This window comes from Chelonia mydas, chromosome 7, assembly GCF_015237465.2.
Source record: "Chelonia mydas isolate rCheMyd1 chromosome 7, rCheMyd1.pri.v2, whole genome shotgun sequence".
Lineage (NCBI taxonomy): Eukaryota > Metazoa > Chordata > Testudines > Cheloniidae > Chelonia > Chelonia mydas.
In genome coordinates, this window is record NC_057853.1 from 77,104,931 (window position 1) to 77,127,231 (window position 22,301).

General features: G+C 41.9%; 1 protein-coding gene across 5 annotated transcripts in view; it reads right to left on the reverse strand.

The window, feature by feature from the left end:
• Positions 1 to 22,301, reverse strand: part of JMJD1C (jumonji domain containing 1C) — a 314,652-nt gene that overhangs the window by 197,711 nt on the left and 94,640 nt on the right. For all 5 annotated transcript variants that reach the window (XM_027835065.3, XM_027835066.3, XM_037905086.2 and 2 more), the window contains one exon: positions 9,604 to 9,768. In XM_027835065.3, the coding sequence (XP_027690866.2) occupies positions 9,604 to 9,768 (165 nt within the window). The remainder of the gene's footprint in view (positions 1 to 9,603; positions 9,769 to 22,301) is intronic.

Sequence of the window (22,301 nt, forward strand, 5' to 3'; positions counted from 1 at the left end):
GGTGACTGCGCCGGGACCGGGATCTTCTGCTCTGTGATCTGCTCGACAGAGCCAAGTCTACCTCCGACTCCGATCTCTCCGAATAAGATGACCACGAAGGAGCAGTCCCCTGGGTCTCCAAAGAACGACGACTCGACTCCGGGGAGCAGCGTGCTTCCTGTGTCTGTGCGGGCGGTGCCGGAGATGGCGACCAATGAGCCATCATGTTTGGCTTGCCCCTGGAATGAAACAAGGGCCGTGCGGTCACCAGAGACTTGTCCCTCCTTCGGAGGTAGGCCAGCACCGGGAGGCGCATCAGATCCGTTGCCGCCTCAAATGCCTCCGGCGTCAATTGTGGTTGTATGTCCACCAGATGGTCCGGGGACTGAGGAGGGTTCGGACTTGTCTGGACCCCAGCTGGGGCAGGAGTCAACGAGACCCCGGGTGGAAGCGAGGTGGACGCGGTCTGTGCCAAGCCACTCGCGGACGGCACCAGCCCCTTAGGCTTCGGGGGAGTGGGGGGCGATCGGCCCCTCACCGGCCTCTTCTTCTTTACGGGCACCGGAGATGGAGAATGGTGCCGAACTGATGTCGACGCCCTATGTCCTGAAGAGTAGCAGTGCCGGTGGGCTTTAGAGTCCTTAGTCTGGCCTGATTCGCGCGCCGTTGGCGCCAGAGTGCTGTACACCGAAGAGGACGTGCTCGGTGCCAGGTCATTTGGTCCCGGATCAGATTGCGGTCTCAGAGCCGCCTCCATGAGCAGGAGTTTCAGTCTCTGCTCTCTGTCCTTAAGGGTTCTTGGGCGGAAACGCTTGCAAATGCAGTGCTTGTCCTTTTGGTGAGTCTCACCAAGGCACTGCAGGCAGGGTGAGTGAGGATCACTCTTGGGCATAAACTTGCCACAGGACTCACAGAGTTTAAACCCCGGAGACCCAGGCATACCCCCGGAGGGAAAACTAACTATCTACCAAACACTACTAATTATGTGATAAGTACAACTATCGAGAAAAAACTATTTACATTAAGAACAAAGACACTGCTAAGGCGCTTGCTGCAAGAGCGAGCAAAGTTCCAGCTAGCCATCACGGGCGGTAAGAAGGAACTGAGGGGGTGGGTGGGGCTCGATACTGGGCACCATGAAGGCACCACCCCAGGGGGCGCCCAGGCCGACCCTATGGACGCTGCTAGGGGAAAAATCTTCCAGCTGGCGTGCACGCGGCACACACACACCTGCTTGGAATGGACATGAACAATCACTCGAAGAAGAATATGAGTTTTTGAATTATTCTGAGTTCCTGGACTTTAAAGACAAATTATCCCCAGGAGGATCATAGAATCATAGGATGGGAAGGGACCTCAAGAGGTCATCTAGTCCAGTCCCCTGAGCTCATGGCAGGACTAAGTATTATCTAGACCATCCCTGACAAGTGTTTGTCTAACCTGCTCTTAAAAATCTCCAATGATGGAGATTCTGCAACCTCCCTAAGAAATTTATTCCAGTGCTTAACCACCTTGACAGTTAGGAATTTTTTTCTCATGTCCAACCTAAACCTCCCTTGCTGCAATTTAAGCCCATTGCTTCTTGTCCTATCCTCAGAGGTTAAGAAGAGTAATTTTTCTCCCTCCTCCTTGTAACCTTTTATGTACTTGAAAACTATTATCATGTCCCCTCTGTGTTCTCTTTTGGAGACTAAGTAAACCCAATATTTTGCATCTTCCTTCATAGGTCATGTTTTCTAGACCTTTAATCATTTTTGCTGCTCTTCTCTGGACTCTCTCCAATTTGTCCACATCCTTCCTGAAATGTGGTGCCTAGAACTGGACACAATACTCCAGTTGAGGCCTAATCGCGCAGAGTAGAGCGGAAGAATTACTTCTCGTGTCTTGCTTACACTATTACTAATACATCCCAGAATGATGTTCGCTTTTTTTTTGCAACAGTGTTACACTGTTGACTCATATTTAGCTTGTGGTCCACTATGATCCCCCTGATTCTTTTCCGCAGTACGCCTTCCTAGGCAGTCATTTCCCTTGTGGTATGTGTGCAACTGATTGATCCTTCCTAAATTCTTAGAGAATTATATCAGATCACAATTCTTAGAACAATATAAGGGTATGTCTACATTATGAAATTAGGTCGATTTTATAGAAGTCGATTTTTAGAAATCGATTTTATACAGTCGATTGCGTACGTCCCCACTAAGCACATTAAGTCAGTGGAGTATGTCGTCACTACCGTGGCTAGCATCGACTTACGGAGCGGTGTACTGTGGGTAGCTATCCCACAGTTCCCGCAGTCTCCGCTGCCCATTGGAATTCTGGGTAAAGCTCCCAATGCCTGATGGGGCAAAAACATTGTCGCAGGTGGTTTTGGGTACATGTCGTCAGTCACCCCTCCCCCTCCGTGAAAGCAACAGCAGACAATCGTTTTGCGCCTTTTTTCCTGGGTTACCCATGCAGATGCCATACCAAGGCAAGCATGGAGCCGCTTGGAGATTCAGTCCTGCCTGGAATATCATGCGAGCTGGAGGCTTCTGCCTCAGGCTGCTCTCCCAGCCAGCAGCACCGTGCGGTCACACCTACCCCAGCCTACCCCTTGCTCCCATAACTCATGAAGCCTGGACATAGTAAGGAGCAGTTCAACTATAGGCTGAGCAAGTGCAGAATGGTGGCAGAATATGCCTTTGGACGTTTAAAAGCTCGCTGGCGCTGTTTGCTGACTAGGTCAAACCTCAGCGCAACCAACATTCCCATTGTTATTGCTGCTTGCTGTGTGCTCCATAATATCTGTGAGAGTAAGGGGGAGACGTTTATGGCGGGGTGGGAGGTTGAGGCAAATCGCCTGGCGTCCGATTTTGAGCAGCCAGGCACCAGGGCGATTAGAAGAGCACAGCAAGGTGCACTGCGCGAGCATACTCCAGCTCAGGTCTGCACAGGACTTCCCCTGCAATTACAGCTTTGGGCTGCTGGAGCTCAGACTGAGTCTGGGCACTAGAACTGGAATCACGGAGACTGTCTCTCCTCCTGTGCTAGAACCACACAAGCATGGGGGAGGAAGCTACCTGATTCCAATGCACAGAGGACAGGAGCCAGACCTACAGCATGGAAACGGAGGGGAATGGACAGGGAAACTGGGACTGTCTGGGCAAAGAGACTGGGACAAAGAGCCAGAGAATGATGGGAACATAAACAGGACAAAGAACCCAGGCAGGGAGACTAAGATGGGTAGCCAGTGAAGCTGAGGAACATGGATGGCGGAGAGAGGAAGTGAGTGGAGGCCAAGGTGAGGGAGACTAACTGATCGGATGAGGTGCCGGGAGGGAAGGAACTAGGACTGGCTCAACAAGGAGACTGCATCTGGCAGGGGGAGGGAGGAAGGAAAGTGTCTGGGACACGGACAGATTAGAGAGGACAAGACAAAAGGGACCATGCCATAGCCAGAAAACTTGCAGCCAGTAGCGGCATAAAGGTAAGGAGTCAGTATGAATTAAGGTAGTAACATAAAAGCCTACAGCTCTCAAGCCTGTAAGACAATATCTTAGCCAAATTAACTGAGGATTAAGGTCAAAGACTTGGCATAAGAAATTAATTCTTAAATTAACTTGTATTACAAGATGTCACAAGAGAGAATGATGCATAAGTAAGTGTTGCTAAACTGCTGACAGGTGACCACAAGATGCCAGTTTGTACCAGCTTTTCAAGTTAGGAACATCAGCAGATGTTCAACCACAAGAATGCCACAGGAATTAATTTACGTACACGCCAGTAAGTTTGAGGTGAAGGGTTTAGTGACCTAAGGAAGAAGAGCACCCCAATAATGGTAGGCTGAGAAAACACAAAAAGAAAAAGGGCTGAAACCCCTACTGAATATGCATTAGGTATGGTAGGCATTACTTAATCTATGACAAAAGGTGGTACTCTGCTTGTTCATTCCAGAGAGACTTCCTGGAACCTGCCAGGCCAAAGGACCACACATGGGTCAGGATATTTACTACCGAGCTCCCCTGCAAAGGATGATGCGAGTATTTAAGTTATTGTGCTGAACACCGTGTATCACCCTAGTCTACTCTGCTGGTTTGTAGTTTTTTGTGATATTGATAAATGTGCTAATAAAAATCTTTCCTCAGTGAATTTCTCTCCCGTGTGCACAGGGTCCTCCTCATAGTTATAACTATGTCTGACCTAGAGGCAGTTGGACTCTGCCAAACTAGAAAGTTAAATTGGAAACTCTAAATAATAATTAACTGATAGATCAGGCAAATATGATACAAAAAACTTGACAATAGTTAGGCTGCTACTATGAAGAGACCACTATCATGCTGACCAATATTGCCTCATTGTTTGCTTGTACTCCATCTGTCTGTATCAATTTTTATCCTTTTGTCTTATAGATTGGAAGCTCCTTGGGATAAGGACTGTTTCTGCTCTGTGTTTGTACAGCAGCTACCACAGTGGGATCGTAGTCCATGATGAGGGTTTCTAGACACTGTGGAAATAGAAATAATACTAATACTACTACTTGGGAGAATGGGCAGAAAAGAATCTACCCACTCAAGTATACTCCCCTCCAGAGCCTAGAACGGAATCCAAGATTCGTAAGTCTGACTATTCCTCTGCTGTCAACAAATATTTGCAAAAAAGCAAAACGTACCATTCCTCTCTAGTAATTAATTATCCACACAGAAGATGTCTGGCAGTGATCCCATGGACCTGGCTAACTTCCTCCACTAAAGGTTAGTTGTCTCCTTATTCAGTTCAGCCATCTTCCTAACTAAACACCTCTACTTCACCAACTTAATTTAATCCTATGTTCTTGATTCCAGATGCCTTTTTGCTACTTTTGCATCACTCCCCAAACTCCTCCTCCTGCCTCCACTCATCGGGGCACAGGATTTAGCCATCAGTATGTCGCTCAGAGGTGTGAATAAGCCACCCCCTGAGCAAAGTAAGTTATACCAACATAAGCTCTTGTGTGGACAGAGCTATGTTGGCGGTAGAAGCTACTGCCGCTCGCGGGGGCTGGAGTAAGTGGATGGGAGAGCTGTCTCCCATCAGCTTAGAACATCTGCAATAGCAGCACTACAGCAGCTGCTGTAAGCTCTGTAGTGCAGACATAGCCTATGATCAGGATGTTTACAGCTGGCGACTAATTGTATGTTCCTTATGTTCTGAGTATCTAACTTGAAACCCTGAGATCTGCTTTACAGAAGTGCTGAGCACTAACACTGCAACTGAAGTCAATGGGATATGTGTTTTGAACACAAAGTGCTATTCAGTGCTATATACTCTGAAAAAACCAGGTCCTAGGTGTCTCGAATTCAGTAATCAAAATTACTGGATACTTTTTTCTTTAATTTCTCTATGCCTCAAATCCCCATCGTTAAAATGGGAACAGCAGCAGCCCCTCACAGGGATGCTGTAAAAATAAACGCATTAGAATTTATGCAACACAGAAAAGCCCATGAGAAAATTAACAATTCTTGTCAGAGCAGGGTTTGAACAGTATGCAGGAAATAACATGTGGTGCCATACACGGAACCATGAAAAGAGGACAAAATTTTCAATAGCTGTTCATTAAGTCAGCACCAGTGATTCTATGCACTGAATGAGGCAGGGGTCCCGGGGAAAAAAAAGGTATGTGATCATGCAACCAAAGACTAGTGTAATGCATAAGCATAAGAAGGCTGAATTAAGACTGCACACACAACCTTAATACTGGCATTTCCTTATGAGGGTGTTTGACTTAGTTGGGAAGAAGATTTGGCCTTTTGGGGGAATTCTTCAGGTCCCAAGATAAAATTATTGCTGGAGCAGCACTCCTCCCTACTTGCCCTCAGACTGCGGCTCAGGTGTGCTAAAAGGAGCAATGTTTGATACCCACCACCCCCGCGACACACACACCCACACCCACTTTGGAGTTAGGGTGGTTACATCACTCTGCAGCCTTCAGTAAGAGGAGCACACAATTCCCAGATGATGGGTAGGTCAAGTTCCCAACAAGCTTCTAGAGCCCTCCTCTGAGCAACATAACAGTTCAGACAGGCAAGATATATACTGCTTCTCTGCATCATGGTCAAAGGAAGCCCTCCTTCTAAACAGTCCTGAACCAGGGACTGTGAACTCCAATTATTTCTTCCTTTATGGATCAAGCTTGCAATTCCCAATCAAGGAGAATGAGAAATCATTAGAAATCTTCCCCATCTACCCTAAACCTCCGAAGGCAAGGAGAGCTCAAAGGAAAATAACCATGTTAAAGAAAAAAGGGCCCTAAAGAGAAAGGAAAGCTCTCTAAAATAGTGGTTCTCAAACTTTAGTAATCCGAGGACCCCCATTTTCATTTAAAATTTTGCCGCAGACCGTGAAGCCCCCTGCTCAGCCCCAGGCACCACCCCCACTCCACCCTTCTCTCCCCTCCCCAAGGCTCCATGCCTACCCCACCTCTTCCCGCCCCCGCTCCACCCCGCCCCTCCTCTTCCTGCTCCCTCCCATGAGTGCCCCCATCCCTTCTCCTCCCTGCAGTGTGCAGGAGGTGTTGGGAGGGAGGGAGGAGAGGAGTTGATCAGTGGGGCCCATGGACCACCTGGAGTTCCCTTGCAGACCTCCAGAGATCCACGGACCCCAGTTTGAGAAACGCTGCTCTAAAAGAATCTGGGATGGGGTAAAAAAAACACCAAAATATTTAAACTCTGAATACCTAAATACCTGAATACCCAGAAACTAACTGGTGAGGAGGAAAATTCTCCTTTGGAAGAAAGACAGACAGAAAGGGCAACTTCACCTTTGACAGTCAAGCATTCCGTCTCAGACTCGTCACCTAACTACAGATCCAGAAAACATAAGCCAATGAAAACAAAAATGTTTATGAAGAATGGAAGAAAGGCAGCCCCTTCCTGCTCTTCAGCTAGCTCAACTAGACCAAGCCAAAGCTGAAAAATTTCCAATGAGAAGACAATGAGGAATCTGGTGGCACCTTAAAGACTAAAAGATATATTCGGGCATAAGCTTTCGTGGGTAAAAAACCCACTTCTTCAGATGCACAGAGTCTCCTCTGTTAGTCTTTAAGGTGCCATCAGACTCCTCATTGTTTTTGTGGATACAGACTAACATCGCTACCCCTCTGATACTTGGTCCAATGAGAAGCTGCTCCCATCACACCTATTTGATCACATGCTTTAGAGAGTGCTAGCAGACCTAAAACTGCTTCTACACCACAGAGAGGACTCAGGAGGCAGACAAAAATAGGTGTCCCAGACAAACATCTCAATTAAACTCAAGAAGAAATACTGTGTTCCTCCCCATCCTCCCTTTGACAATGTGATTAAGGCTGCATGCGAGGGCCCAAAGAAATCCAAGCACTTACACAGGCAGATTAAAAATTTCAACACTCTACCAAAGGACAAAAAGTACTGTTATTTCACCCAAGATGTATTTGCAGTTCCACTGGACAAGGACACCAATGCCCAAAAAGAATGAGTTCCCGCTCAAGGAGCCCACTGACACAAAAATGGAATTCTCCTGAAGAAGGAACATCAATATGGCAGCTTTTGCACTCCGCTTCAATTTTTTGTTTTACTTGAGCCATCCTAATCTGAACAGACAAACTGGACCAAGTGAAAGCCATACATCGCCAAGGCATGAAGCCCACCCTAAATTGTTTCTTTATGTGCTCGTTTCAGGATAGAAGCTTCGCTCGACCTGCTACGTTTAAATGCTGCTCCATGGCCTCCAGTACGACGACCCAATGACAACTATGGCTCTAAAAAGCTGACTGTCATGCTAGGCCACTCATGACATCCACAAAGTACTCCGGATGGAGAGAAGGGCATAAGGGAAATTAGTTTGGTAAACACATGCACAAAATGATGGCCAAAGCCAAAAAGGGAAGAAAACCATACAAAATCACCTAGCCAAGTCAAAACTAATAATTTTCTAAAGGCCACAAACTTAACACCAGGCAAAACGAAAAAGTCTTGCTTCAATCAGGGAGGCATGAAACTCCAGGCAGGGCTAACATGGAAATCGATCCAGCTTCAAGCATTCCCTACAACTACAGGACACTTACCTTCAAGGAGATTACCTGATCTGTGGGGAGGAGGAGTTGGCTTTAGAGATTTTACCCCATGCAGAATACCTCATTTAAGATCCTTCATCTTGGGGAAATTTGACTAGGTTGCTGGTCCTTGGGTGCATATGCACTTCCCAATATGTTACGAGCCTTGAACTTTAAGACTAGAATCTACAACTTCCAGTAACTGCTTAACAGGGCACATGATGAAGAGGCAGCTGATTTAGAATTATGTGAATGCCTGCTGAATACTGCCTAAAGGAACAGGAGTGCCCGCTCCCTTACCAGACGTTGGAAAGTGGGACAGGCCTCCTGCACCCAGTGTTTATAATATTTTCAGCTTTTTAAATCTTTTGTGAATAACAGAGCCAGCCCTGAAGAAAGTGACATGGACGAAATGATTGTTGGGAGGTTTATTCTACTTTCCCTGGCTGGTGAGCTTGCCAACTGACTTATACAGACAAAACAAGGAAAAAACATAAGAATTTCCCACCTCATCAATGCGGACATAATAGAGCCTGCCCCATCAACACAAAGGTTTTATAGAACATATTCATTATGGTTCCACAGAAGAATGGGGATTTGGAGGCCATCTTAGATCACAGGTTATTCAACAATTTCACCATGAGACTGATATTGCAGATGGAGACACTAATATCATCATCATATCATGGCTAAGCATCCCCAAGACTCATGATATTGATATGCTTGTTGGAGTTCTCCTTTCACACTCCAGTCTGAGAAGTTACAGGAGATTTCTGCAGTTCTATTACAATGGAAAATATTTTCTATACAAGATTCTCCCAATCGGGTTCAACTTGGGTCTTTAGGAAGATCCTGGCTGTGCTAGTAGGTTCTCTGAGGAAGACATGGATTCATGTCCGTCCCTTTTTTAGATGACCTCATCAGATCCTCATCACAGCCTAGGACTACCCAGGACCTGTCAGCAACAACAATAGCTTCCTAAGTAAACAGGGCGAAAAAGCCATCTTTAACCCTCTCATCTGCTTCAGCATCTGAGTGTCACTGCAGATATCCAGAGGGATACAGTTCTCAATTCAGAGAAGATGCAACTGACTATTTTATCACTGATTCAATGAGTCTGTACTCACCCGTCATCTCTCTGGACCTTGACGCAACTCCTACGTATGCTGCTATTTCCATTAGAATTACACTGCCTCCTCAGCCCTCCGTAGTCACGAGCTCTGGGATGCAAGTTGTTAACCCAACTCCAATCTCCCTGTACCAGTGCAACATAGTGCTACTAGGTTAATTAACACAAACTGCTTTGTCTGTAAGAGGTGTTATCAGTTTTATTATATCACTAGGAGATACTAAGTTTATCATGGTCTGCATCACCTCAAAAATTAAATTAAAATGAGTGACTAGTATCACGGAATTCCCATCCTTTCACATGAGCTTGCTCGACCAGCGAAGTCAAGACTGACAGACAAGAAAACAACTAACTTCCAACATCAAGGTAATTACAATGAAATTAAACAATTTCCTAGTAACATTCTCTGTTTAAAAGCTTAAAAATGACACTTCAAATATCTTACCAATGCAGGCCATTGAATTTGTTTGATCTTTGATCCCTGAGTCTGGCTAGGGTCCTTTCTTTTTGCCCAGACCAGCTGGTACTCCACCAAGAAGGCTGCAAAATCTTCATAAACCTTAACCCACTCTCGTTTTTCCCATTCAAGGTCATCAAATTCCACATATACCTGGGAAAATTAGATAACACAAAACAAAATATTTATTATTGTATATATAAACAATTGCATTTTGTACAGTATAGATTATAAAATTAAATACAAGAATTTCAGTAAATTAATCTGAAATACCTGCTCAATCTCAATGAAAATCACCACACCACAGTCCAGCTACCTCAGGGGGAGTTTCTGCCAGGGCCAGAGACCAGTCCCCATCCTGGAGTGCCCCACTGTACTTAGATCTTTCAAGCGGGTCAGCCTGGTCATATCTCCTGGCCTGAGAGGCCATGCACTCCAGCTACCTAAGGGTACCTACTAGTGTACCTTCAAATCATTTCTCTGCTTTTTGTTGTTGTTGTGTATTGGCCCTTGTCCATCTACCACTCACCCACGGCTCTGATGACCCACCAGCACAAATCTAGATGCCATATCCACACCCTCTACCACCTCTTCCTGACCTCTGGTGACACTGCCTCATTCCCCACCCTCTCCACTACGTCTGCCCCTCTCCTGCCTCTGTTCGTAATCTCACACCCATCCTCCTTCCCCCTTGCATTTCTCTTGCTGTCTCTGAAATGTCTACTACCATTTCTAAAAAAAAAAAAAAAAACCACTCTCATCTATGACTTCATATCTTGCTCCCACCAGGCCCTGGCTCCCAAAGAGACCTGGATCCCTTTGTCTGACATTGCCTCTGCAGCTGCCCTCTCTTATAAAGCATCTCCTTCTCTCATACTCCATGCCCTGGATCAGACTGTAGTGGGAGTGCGGGGCTTCTGCTCTCCAACTCCTGCTGTTTCCAAACCCCTCCCACTCCACCTCCTTCCCACTCTTTGTTCTGAACAGCACTACATCCAATTCTTCTTCCCACTCCATCTTGTCGTCATCTACTATCCACCCAATCCCTCCCCATCAGCTGTCCTCTCTGATTTCAACTCCTGTATCTCTCAGTTCCTCTCCTCACAACCACCCCCAATCAGCCTCAGTAGCGTCAACTTCCATGTTGATGACTCATCTGACCCCTTAGCTGCATGTTTCCTTGCCCTATAGTCTTAATGTGACTTGCAGCCCTCGTTAAACTCTCCCAAAGAGCCATTCATCTGACTTGGTCTTAACCAAGCACTTGCCCTCTCTTTGATCTTGCTGTTGCTCATTTCCCCCTCTCTGACCATCACCTGTTCTCTTCAACATCAACCATGAGCCCCCTCCCTTGTGCCCTGTCTCTTGGCCTTCCCATGACTTTTAGTCTATCAGCATATCTATCAACATACAGGATTTCTCATCTGTTTTCAGTCCTCTCCTCCCTTTTCTTCCATTGATATGATTGTTGATTCTCTCCATTCCTCACTCCCCTCTACACTTAACATTTCTGTTCCTCTCTTTTATTGTGAGGTTCGCCTTCCAACTCCATCAAGCTCTGGCTCACCCCCAACATCCACTTCCTCCATTCCTGTTCTTCTACTGCAGAGCATGTCTGGTGAAAATCCCATGACCAGACCGACTTCTGCCCTTCAGTTCTGCCATCTTCCAAGCTAAACAACTGTATTTCTCCAACTGAACTGAATCTCAGGATCACAACCCAGCTGCCTATTTGCTCCTTTGACGTGCTCTCAAACCCTCCCCTTCCTCCTCTTTTCTTTCTGCACAGATCTTGCCAATTTATTTCAAGAGAACATGGACCAAAATATGATGAGACATTCCCGCTTCAACCCTCTCCTCCTTCTCCCTGGTCTCAGATGAATAAGTTTCTCATCTGCTCTCCTTCTCTAACCTCTCCACTTGCCCCAGTGACTCCATCCTATCTCCTGCCCACCTGACTTCTTCACACTCACCTATTTCTCAAATACTGACATCTAGCTCTCCCTTCCATCACAAACGCTGATGTTTATCCTCAGCAGCTTCCATGCTGGCAGCCCAACTGAGCCTCCCGTCTCACTTCCTTGTTTGACCTTTAACCTGGGTCAATCCTCCCACCCACCAATAATTCCATTCACTCAACTCTGTCTTTGCAAAATATTACTTCTTCTCTCATCTCTCTGTAACCGAGTTCCCCCCTCATCTCCTGAAACATCACCCACTTCCCTCCCATCATCTCCACCCTTCCAGTAAGTCAATGGCCATGACTCCTACCACTTAGCCTCCCACATTTCCCCACTTACCCCTTCTTGTTGATAAACTCAATTGTTATTCACCCCACTCTCTCTCTCTCCAACCCTCAACTCTTTACCCACTCTCACCTGCCACAAATTCAAATTTGAATGCTAACTTTTACAAAAATCTCAATGTTTCATATATAAAAATTTAAAGCAGAAAAGTTAAGTGGCAACAGACTAATACAATACTCTTCCACTCAAATCCTAATTTATATTTGTGCTCACTTAATAGAGCCACTACCATTTAATTTGCCAAGACTGGAAAAGAGAGTTTATAAAAACTCAGAACTAAATGACGTACCTAATTACCAACTCTCACATTTATTAAAATACAAAGTGTGTTAGCCTAATTTACAGAAAAATTACCTAAGTGTAATCCTTTTGTGATCAAAATATTTCAGTAGAGTTCACTAACGTTTAAAGTACAGTAAGACCTTTTTAACCATAGCAGAAGGACACAGATTGCACCTTAAAAGTATTGTCTCGCTAATAGCCATACTTTGTATAGTAGTTGCAATTATTTTCTCTAGTCCTTCTGAGAAGGATTTTACCTTTGAAATACATCAAGTGGCATGAACTTAAACATTTCTATGCTGTTAGATCGTCCAAGACACACTTACAGAAACTTTGTCCTATTTTTCCTTCCCTGCAAATTATATGAAATTATTCCGAGGCTGGTCAAGAGCTGTTTACAAGATAACTTGCACCTGGCTAGTCTATCCCTGAAAAAAAAAAAGGCTCATCTAAATTCTCCAAAGTAGCAGCAAGTTATATTTCGCACTGGTGTGAGCACTGCTAGAGTATTGCGTCCAGTTCTCATATCTACAATTCAAGAGGGTTCAGAGAAGAACCAGAGAATGACTGAAGGATTAGAAAGTGATAGAATCAAGGAGCTCATGCTATTTAGCTTAAGGCCATGTCTACCAGCTAACTCAGCAATGCTGCGATCTTCTGGTGAAGACACGTGAAGTCAATGGGAGAGCGCTCTCCCATCAATGGCTGTACTCCACCTCCCCAAGAGGCGGAAGCTATGTCGACAGAAGAGTGTCTCCTGTCGACACAGTGCGGGGTAGATATCACTCTAAGTCAACCTATGTTATGTCGAACTCAATTACGTAATTTATGTAACTGAACTAGTGTGACTTATACCGGCTTACAGCATTAGTACAGACCAGCCCTAAGAAAGAAAGCTAAAAAAGAAACGCTGTGACTTGATCATAGTCCATAACTACCTACATAGGGAACTAATATTTGATAATGGGTTCCTCAATGTAGCAGACAATCCAATGGCAGGAAGTTGAAGCTAGACAAACTCAGATTGGAAATAAGGTGCAATTTTTTTAAAATCGGTGAAGGTAGTTAACCATTGGAACAATTCACCAAACATCATGATTACAGGAAATTTCAAAATCAAGACTGAATGTTTTTCTAAACGATATGCTCTAGGAATTATTTTGAGGGCATTCTGTGGCTTTGAGGTCTTTCTGTGTTATACAGGAGTCAGACCAGATGATCACATCAGTGCCAAATATAACTTGCTCCTTTCTGGCCTTGGAATCTATGAAGTTTAAAAAGGGAGAGAGACATGAAAGCTCAATTTGATTTAAAAAAATGAATAGATGCATTTGAAAAAAAATAGAGTCCCATGGGCTCAAGCACTTTAGGAACTACTGCCTTACATACGTCACATTTTCTGAAATACTAGCCAAATAAATACTTATGAGAATATAAATGTGTCTATCGCTAAAGATTTACATGTAAATTCAACACCCCACCTGAACAAAACTTGGGTACAGTGGAGATGGAGAGTCATCAGGGAGACGTTTGTGGTCCCTGATTTTTAGCTGCTTGTCATTAGAACAAGTTAGAACTACAAAGGAAGAGCTCTAAAAATAGAGTAGAATTCGGTATGGCAGAAATCAACTCAGCTATAACCCAGCCTTGCCACATATCTATCCTAGTACCCATACACCCTATCCGACCCTACACGAAACTGCTTCTTTCATGCGTAAAGTTTTAAGTGAATAAATTAACTTAAAATTAATCAACTTTAAAGTTCAGTTATTTAAATCACCAGTTATCATGCTTTAAATCAGCAACCAGGAAACCTAAATTTAAATAATTTAACCTTGTTTTACATTTCAACTTTTTAATTGTTTTCCTAAAGAATGGTTAAGTCAGTAACCATTAAAACATGTTGACTTGCAGCTATACATCACTTTTACACTAAATTTGGTCTCTCTGTTAACCAGAAGACTACACTATATCTATACACTTTCATTTAAGCAATTATGTAACATTATATATTTTCATATTTTTAATTTTTACTTTTTATTATATTAAAAAATTCATCACTGACCATATTCAATTTACTGAATTATTATTATTTTATGTGGTTTATATCAAGTTCTATTTGAATGAAAACTGGAATTCATTTAAAAATAAATAAAACAGCCATTTAAATTCATTTTTATTAATTAAAATTATGCTGGATACATAAGAAAAAGTAAGATTATCAAAACACATTTTGCATTTAAAACTAACTGATTTATGAAAAAAAGGAAGTATTATCTGTTAGTGAATTGAACTGCTTCTGGTCACAATGTCCTTCAAGATTTTAGAACTAGTAGATCTCATCCTTCCACACCTAGTTTTTAGTCACAGATTGGAAAAAGAAAATGTGTCTTCTTGTTTTTTCAACTTCCAATCAGTATCTTAACTTTGAATGAACTGCACTAATAGAATAAACTGAAATGAAGAAAATCTCTCTGCACCTGCAAAAACTGGTTCTGCTTCCATGTGCTTAGCTAGTAATTTCAACTATTCAGTAGTCTGACTTTCTTTCAAATTGTCTAACATGTATTACTTAGTATTTTTAAATTAAAATCAAATGATTTTTAATAGACTATAGTCCATTTAGGCCTTAATACTGATTGCCATAATTTCAAATTTTATTTTATATAGATTTTTAAAAAGAAAAAGGAATTATATTTAAATAAAAAACCCCAAAACAAAAAATAAATCCATTTTTAAATTTAAAAAATAATTTTTTTCCACCCTGCAGGCTAGTCAACCATGTTCAAAAGAGCCGCTCGCCATCCTCCCCAAGCCCAGACAAAACAACACAGCAACCCAGGCCACTAAAATAAAATCTGTAGCCAAATTGGGATCCCTAATGAGTGCCAAGGCTCAAAATTCCCAACTATTTTCCCTTTACTTAACTGATATAGCTCTCTGAAGGAGGATACGCTGCAATGCCATCCTGTTCTGTGCAGACAGAACAACAATTTGGCAAGTCTTCAGAGGAGCCCGGCTTCCCAGCCCTCCCAGTTATGGACAACTCTGTTCTGCCTCCCTGAAGCAGTACAGGTTGAAGATTCAGCAACATGGCACTGAAGATCTGGACATGAAGGAGAAGTTCTAATTGGGAATATTTTACAAATATAATTGGTTTTGGCTTGCTAGTTTTTACAATTCTTGTTACAATTTTCCAGCAGAAGTTGGGCAAAAACCTTCAGCAATACTTTTTCCAATTAAAGCAAGGTTGCAAGCTATCTTCTAATTAGAGCTGATTGGAACTCTCAAATGTATTTTTATCTAAATATGCTGGTTTGAAGCTGAAACATCAAATTTGATTAACTTATTTTTAGACAAAGGAAATGCAGTAGATCTAATCTACCTGGATTTCAGTAAGGCATTTGATGCTGTTCCACATAGTAAATTAGTTAAATTGGAGAAGATGGGGATTACGATGAGAACTGAAAAGTGAATAAGAAACTGGTTAAAAGGTAGACTACAACAGGTCATAGTGCAAGGTAAACACTCAGGCTGGAGGAAGGTTACTAGTGGAGTTTCTCACGGATTGGTATTGGGACCAATCTTATTTAACATTTTTATTACTGATCTTGAAACAAAAAGCGGGGCTGCACGAATAAAATCTGAGGATGACACAAAGCTGGGAGGTAATGCCAATAATGGAGGAGGACCAGAGTATTGCACAAGAAGATCTGGATGGTACCTTGTAAAGTGGAGTAACAGAAATGTGCTGAAATTTAATAGTGCAATATGCAAGGTCACAAACTTAGGGACTAACAACAAGAATTTCTGCTATGAGCTGGGGACACATCAGTTGGAAGAGACAGAGAAGACAGACCTGTATTGGTTGATCACAGTAGGACTATGAGTCGCCAATGTGATGCAGCTGTGAAAAAGACCAATGCAGTCCCTAGGATGCATCAGGCAAGGTATTTCCAAGCAGAAATGAAGGGAAGTGTTAGTACCATCATACAAGGCACTGGTGAGAAATCAGGTGGACGACTGTGTAAAATTCTTGTCCCCAATGTTTAAGAAAAGATTAATTCAAACTGGAGCAAGTGCAGAGAAGGGCTACTAGGATGATCCAAGGAATGGAAAACCTACCTTTCAAAAGGAGACTCAAAGAGCTCAACTTGTTTAGCTTAACCTCAAGAAGGCTGAGGGGACATATGAATGCTCTCTATAAATACATCAAAGGGATAAATAACAGGGAAGGAGAGGAGTTATTTAATTTAAGTGCCAATGCTGACACAAGAACAAATGGATATAAGCTGGCCATCAAGTTTAGACTTGAAATTAGACAAAGGTTTCTAACCATCAAAGGAGTGAAGTTGTGGAACAGCCTTCCAATGGGAGCAGTGGGCAAAAAATCCCTAACTGGCTTAAAACTGAGCTTGGTAAGTTTTTCATAGAATCATAGGTTAGAAGGGACCACAAGGATCATCTAGTCTCACCCTCCTGCCAAGATGCAGGATTTGTTGTGGTTGAATCATCCAAGACAGACGGCTATCCAGCCTCCTTTTGAAAACCTTCAGTGAAGGAGCTTCCACAACCTTCCTAGGTAGTCCGTTCCATTGTCTTAGAGTTAGAAAGTTTTTCCTGAGATTTAATCTAAATCTGCTATGCTGTAGTTTGAACCCACTGCCTCTTGTCCTGCCCTCCGTGGCAAGAGAGAACAATTTTTCTCCATCTTTTTAATGGCAGCCTTTCAAGTATTTGAAGACCACTATCATGTCCCCCCTTAATCTCCTATTTTCCTAACTAAACATACCCAATTCCTTCAGCCTTTGCTCACATGGCTTGCATTTCATCCCTTTGATCTTTATTGCTCGCTTGATCCTTTGCAGTTTCTCTACATCCTTTCTATACACTGGTGACCGAAACTGGATACAGTACTCCAGCTAAGGCCTAACCAGCACCAAGCAGAGCGGTACTATCACCTTCCTTGACATGCATGCTATGCCTCTGCTAATGTAACCTAAAATTGCATTTGCTTTTTTGGCAACAGCATTACATTGCTGACACATGCTGAGGTAGTGATCCACCACTACTACCAGATCCTTTTCAGCAGTACTGCTGCCAACCCAGTTATCCCCTATTCTATATTTGTGCATTTGGTTTTTCTTCCCTAAGTGTAGCACCTTACATTTGTCTTCGTTGAATTTCTTGAATTTCACTTTGCTGCCTATAGCCCAGTTCTCCAGTATATCAAGATGCCTCTGAATTTTAGCTTTATCCTCAAAAGTGTTAGTAACCCCCTCCCCAGCTTTGTGTCATCTGCAAATTTGATCAGTATGCTCTCTATTCCTACATCTAGGTCATTAATAAAAATGTTAAACAACACTGGACCTAGGACAGATTCCTGTGGAACCCCACTTGAGACCTCCCTCCAATCTGACCTCATTCCATTAATACACTCTTTGTTTGCAGTTGTTTACCAATTATGGATTCACTTAATGGTAGTTCTGCCAACCCTGCATTTCTCCAGCTTATTCATCAGAATGTCAAGTGGGACAGTGTCAAAAGCCTTGCTGAAATCTAGGTACATTATTTTGGAGGGGATAGCACGATAATGGCTACATGCCACTGTAGGTAGTCATCTGTGACTGCTAGCAGCAAATATCGCCAACAGTCAGTGATGGAACAGTACATCGGCAGGGCTCTGAGTTTCTATAGAGAATTCTTTCCCAGGTATCTGGCTGATAGGTCTTGCCCAAATGCTGAGTGTCTAACTGATCACCATATTGAGGGTCAGAAAAGAAATTTCCCCTAGGTCAGATTGGCAGAGACCCGGGGGGGGGGGGGTTGCCTTCCTTTGCAGCATGGGGTACAGGTCACTTGTAGGTGTAAACTAAAGTAAACGGTGGATTCTCTGTAACTTGAAGTCTTCAAACCATGATTTAAGGGCTTCAGTAAATCAGCCAGAGATAGGATCAATTATAGGAATGGGTGGGTGAGGTTCTGTGGTCTGCAACGTGCAGGAGGTCATGATGATCCCTTCTGGCCTTAAAGTTTTCAGTGGGAATGTTTCTGTGTTCCAGGGCACTCTGGTCACTTCTGACCAGACAGAGGGAGACCTAAATTGAAAACCTAGCCGTTTCTATCTGAAAACTGATGTGTCAACACAATTCCATTTTGTGAAAAGTTTATTTTCATTCCAATGAAGAACAAAACCAAATTTCGAAACCTTGAAAGTTGTTGTAAAGCAGAACTGTCATCCTCCAGCTTACCCTACTTCTAATGCTGGGGGTGGGCGGGGGAGGGAAGAAAAAAAAAGCATAGCTCAAGTATATTCCTCTTTTTTGAAACCATCAAGAGTCAGCAGGATGTCGTTTACAACTCTTCCACACTGAAGTACTATATACCATTACTCTTCTGCCAAGTTATATGTTGTAGACAACTGGAGTGTTAAGAATCTGAAGGTTGACATTAACTATATTTATTCCAATACCACCTCTAGACAACACAGCTAGAAATACTAAAAATTGTTTTAATTGTATAACCTTTTAACAATCTCAGACAAAGCAATTTTGTTTAATAAGCAAATGGATTTCTGCACCATATTTATCTATAAGGTTTCTACCACGGTATGCTAAAATGACTCATTGGCTGGCATTTACAGAATGGTTTCTTGTTCTCTCCCCTAAATGAGGAAGGTAAAGGGGAACAAAGGACAGTCATTGCATTTCCATGCTATTGCATTAATATTCCTCATCATGAACGCAATGTTCAAATATTTTATTCTCAGTTTAATAACTGCTTAAACCTCACCCTGGCTACAGTTAACAAAATATCTGCCCCCTTCCCCCACCCCAGTAATTAAGCAAGTATCAATGTTTTGGGTAACTCACCTTGGAAGGTCAAACAATTCTTACACTTCTATGACATATATGACTTACTTTATAAAAAGAAAAGGAGTACTTCTGGCACCTTAGAGACTAACCAGTTTATTTGAGCATGAGCTTTCGTGAGCTACAGCTCACTTCATCGGATGCATAGCATATCGTGGAAACTGCAGAAGACATTATATACACACAGTGTCTTCTGCAGTTTCCACGATATGCTATGCATCCGATGAAGTGAGCTGTAGCTCACGAAAGCTCATGCTCAAATAAACTGGTTAGTCTCTAAGGTGCCACAAGTACTCCTTTTCTTTTTACGAATACAGACTAACACGGCTGTTACTCTGAAACCTTACTTTATAAACAGAGCATAATCTTACATCATTCAAGTCAATAGGAATTTGGCCTTTGACTTCAAAGGGAGGTCACAGTGAGCACATCACATTAATTTCATTTCTGACATATGATACAGTTAAAATATGGAATGTGTTATTTATAACTATAATGTATAACTAGCGTTCTTCCTCAAAGAAGAGATGTATGAGCTGAGAACTAACCTAAAAATTCATAAAGGAAAACACTTCCGAATTTTATTCGTGAAGTTAGAAAATGTCTTAAGTACTTGAGATTTATACTTTTTTAAATATGCCTGAACAACTTTCACATTTACAAATTTAACCAGGCTTCAGCAATTCGTCAGTTTTCCAAGCATATGCTGTACTCTCGACAGATGAAGATAAAATAGAGTGCTCTTACGAAAACTGATACTTACGCTAATTTTTAAGAATTTAATGGGGAGATTATTATTTTATTTTAAATAAATCAATTATACAGTAGAACCTCAGAGTTACGAATGTATCAGGAATGGAGGTTGTTTGTAACTCTGAACAAAAAGTTATGACTGTTCTTTTAAAAGTTGACAACTGAACATTGACTTAATACACCTTTGAAAAATTACTATGCAGAAGAAAAATGCTGCTTTTAACCATCTTAATTAAATGAAACAAGCACAGAAAGTTTCCTTACCTCGCCAAAAATATTTTACCTTCCCCCTCCCCCTTTTTTTTTTTTTTGAAGTAGTTTATGTTTAACAGTACTGTACTAAGCAGCATTTGCTTTTTTTTTTTTTTTGCTTTTTTTTGGGTAGTCTCTGCTGCCTGATTGCGTACTTCCAGTTCCAAATGAGGTCAGTTTGTAACTCTGGTATTTGTAACTGAGATTGTACTGTAAATGCTTTATTGGTAAAAGACTTAAAATAATCTTATGAAAATTAAGTTTTGTACACAGTAACATCCTAGATAAAAATATATATATCACTTCATTTGCCTTTAAAGCTAAATTTCATTAACTCAAATCGGAAAAGTTCAATACTGAAGGTCCCTAAATATCCATATGACATATCTATACATTAAAATGTAACTCCACGTTGCTTCCTCTCTCCCCCACACCTCACACCAATATTAACTGATAACTATGGACTTAAGTATTGGTTCATGTTTGCACATCTACTATATCCTTTCTTTAAGAAGTTTTTTTAGAAAAATGAAAGACTGAACCTATTCACTGCAGTCAGAGTAAGATAATAGTTTTAGATGCCATTAATAGCTAGTTCACATAATATACACTTACTGTTCAAGTGAAACACAACAAGGTGGTAAAGTTAAGGAGATGTAAGATTCCTTCCAACCCAGTAAACAGAACAGTATAAATGTAGAAAGCATTTCTGTAATTCAAGTTAAATGGGAACATGGAAAACTTATGTTGAGAAATAAGAGGAGCCAGTGCCTCCCCCTACTGGCCATAAAATGTATGCCTTAAAGTTAGAGAACATGAAATGAACTACCATTTGTAGCAATAGAACTTCAGTGATTTGGGATCCAGACAACTATTTGATTAAATTCAGTTTTTTAAAAAGGTATTTCTAGTGGACTATTTTAACTACTTAACACTGTCTGATATTAAGAAATAGAACACACCCGAATTACCTCAAGATTTCCCAAACAAACATATTTTGAAACAGTGACATTATAACCAAACATTAATTAAGGTTGGATGTAATGACATGAGGCATCATGCCATTAATAAAAATAAATGTTTCATAACAAGCTAATCTCCTGTTTCCAGTAGCTTGGCCTTCTTGTGGCATTACAGATGCTTTCTCTATGACAGGAATGACATTTGCCATCTACCAGGTCTTTCTAAGTATATTTGCAGCTGTACAGAAGCAATCTTAAAATACAATTTGTAGTAAACTAAAAAATAGCTTTATACAGTAAAACTGCTACTGAAGTATGAAGAAATATATATTTGGACAGTCCATGGAAAGTGCTATCCATTTCAGTGCAGAATAGCTGCAATGCAGCAAGCAGCCAAAGACAGGTTTAGTATAGGACAGGAAATTACAGTTCAGAAGGTCCTATTTGCACTATTCAAGATTTCCCTACCATCCTTGATACATGCATTTCTTCATTTATAGTTACCCTAGCTGAAAAATAAACCTTCCAGACATTTTCATCCTTCTTTCTTGTGTATTAAACTGTATACGTGAACAGAACAGATAAGCTAAACACAAATATTCTCCAACCAAACCTACAATGTAAAAAACTACGAGAAAAGATGAAAAATCCAAACTGTACTTGTTCCAACCAGCATATTTCTCCTTCAAAAACCTAATATTCTGATGAAAGCCAACATCAAATGCAAATATGCAGTTTTAAACCCAAGTTACCCAATTATAACCAAACAATTATGTACACCTGGAAAACAGTTCCATAAAATGGTGGTAAATGCATTATCTGCACTGTTTTACAACTGTCGAGCTTAAAAGCATTTCTTATTGAATCAACTTCAGTTGGAAAAAAAAACACTTACTAACCTTTCTGTATCTGTTGTATTTGGAGAGGTGTTGCACATGTCCATTCCAATATAGGTGCGTGCGCGATCCACCCACAACTGCCAAAATTTTTTCCCTTACTGGTATCCGTGGGGTCGGCTCCAGCACTCCATCATGCCATATGCTCATAGCACCAGCAAAAGGGGCCCATAGTTTGCACCCCTTCAGTTTCTTCTTACTGACAACTCCAAGAGAGGGGACAACGGACAGCTCTTGGAATGGACATGTGCAACACATCTCAAAGAACCACCATTACAGAAAGGTTAATAACCATTTTTTATTTGAGTGCATACACATGTCCATTCCAATACAGGTGACTCACAAGCAGTTGCACAGGAGGTG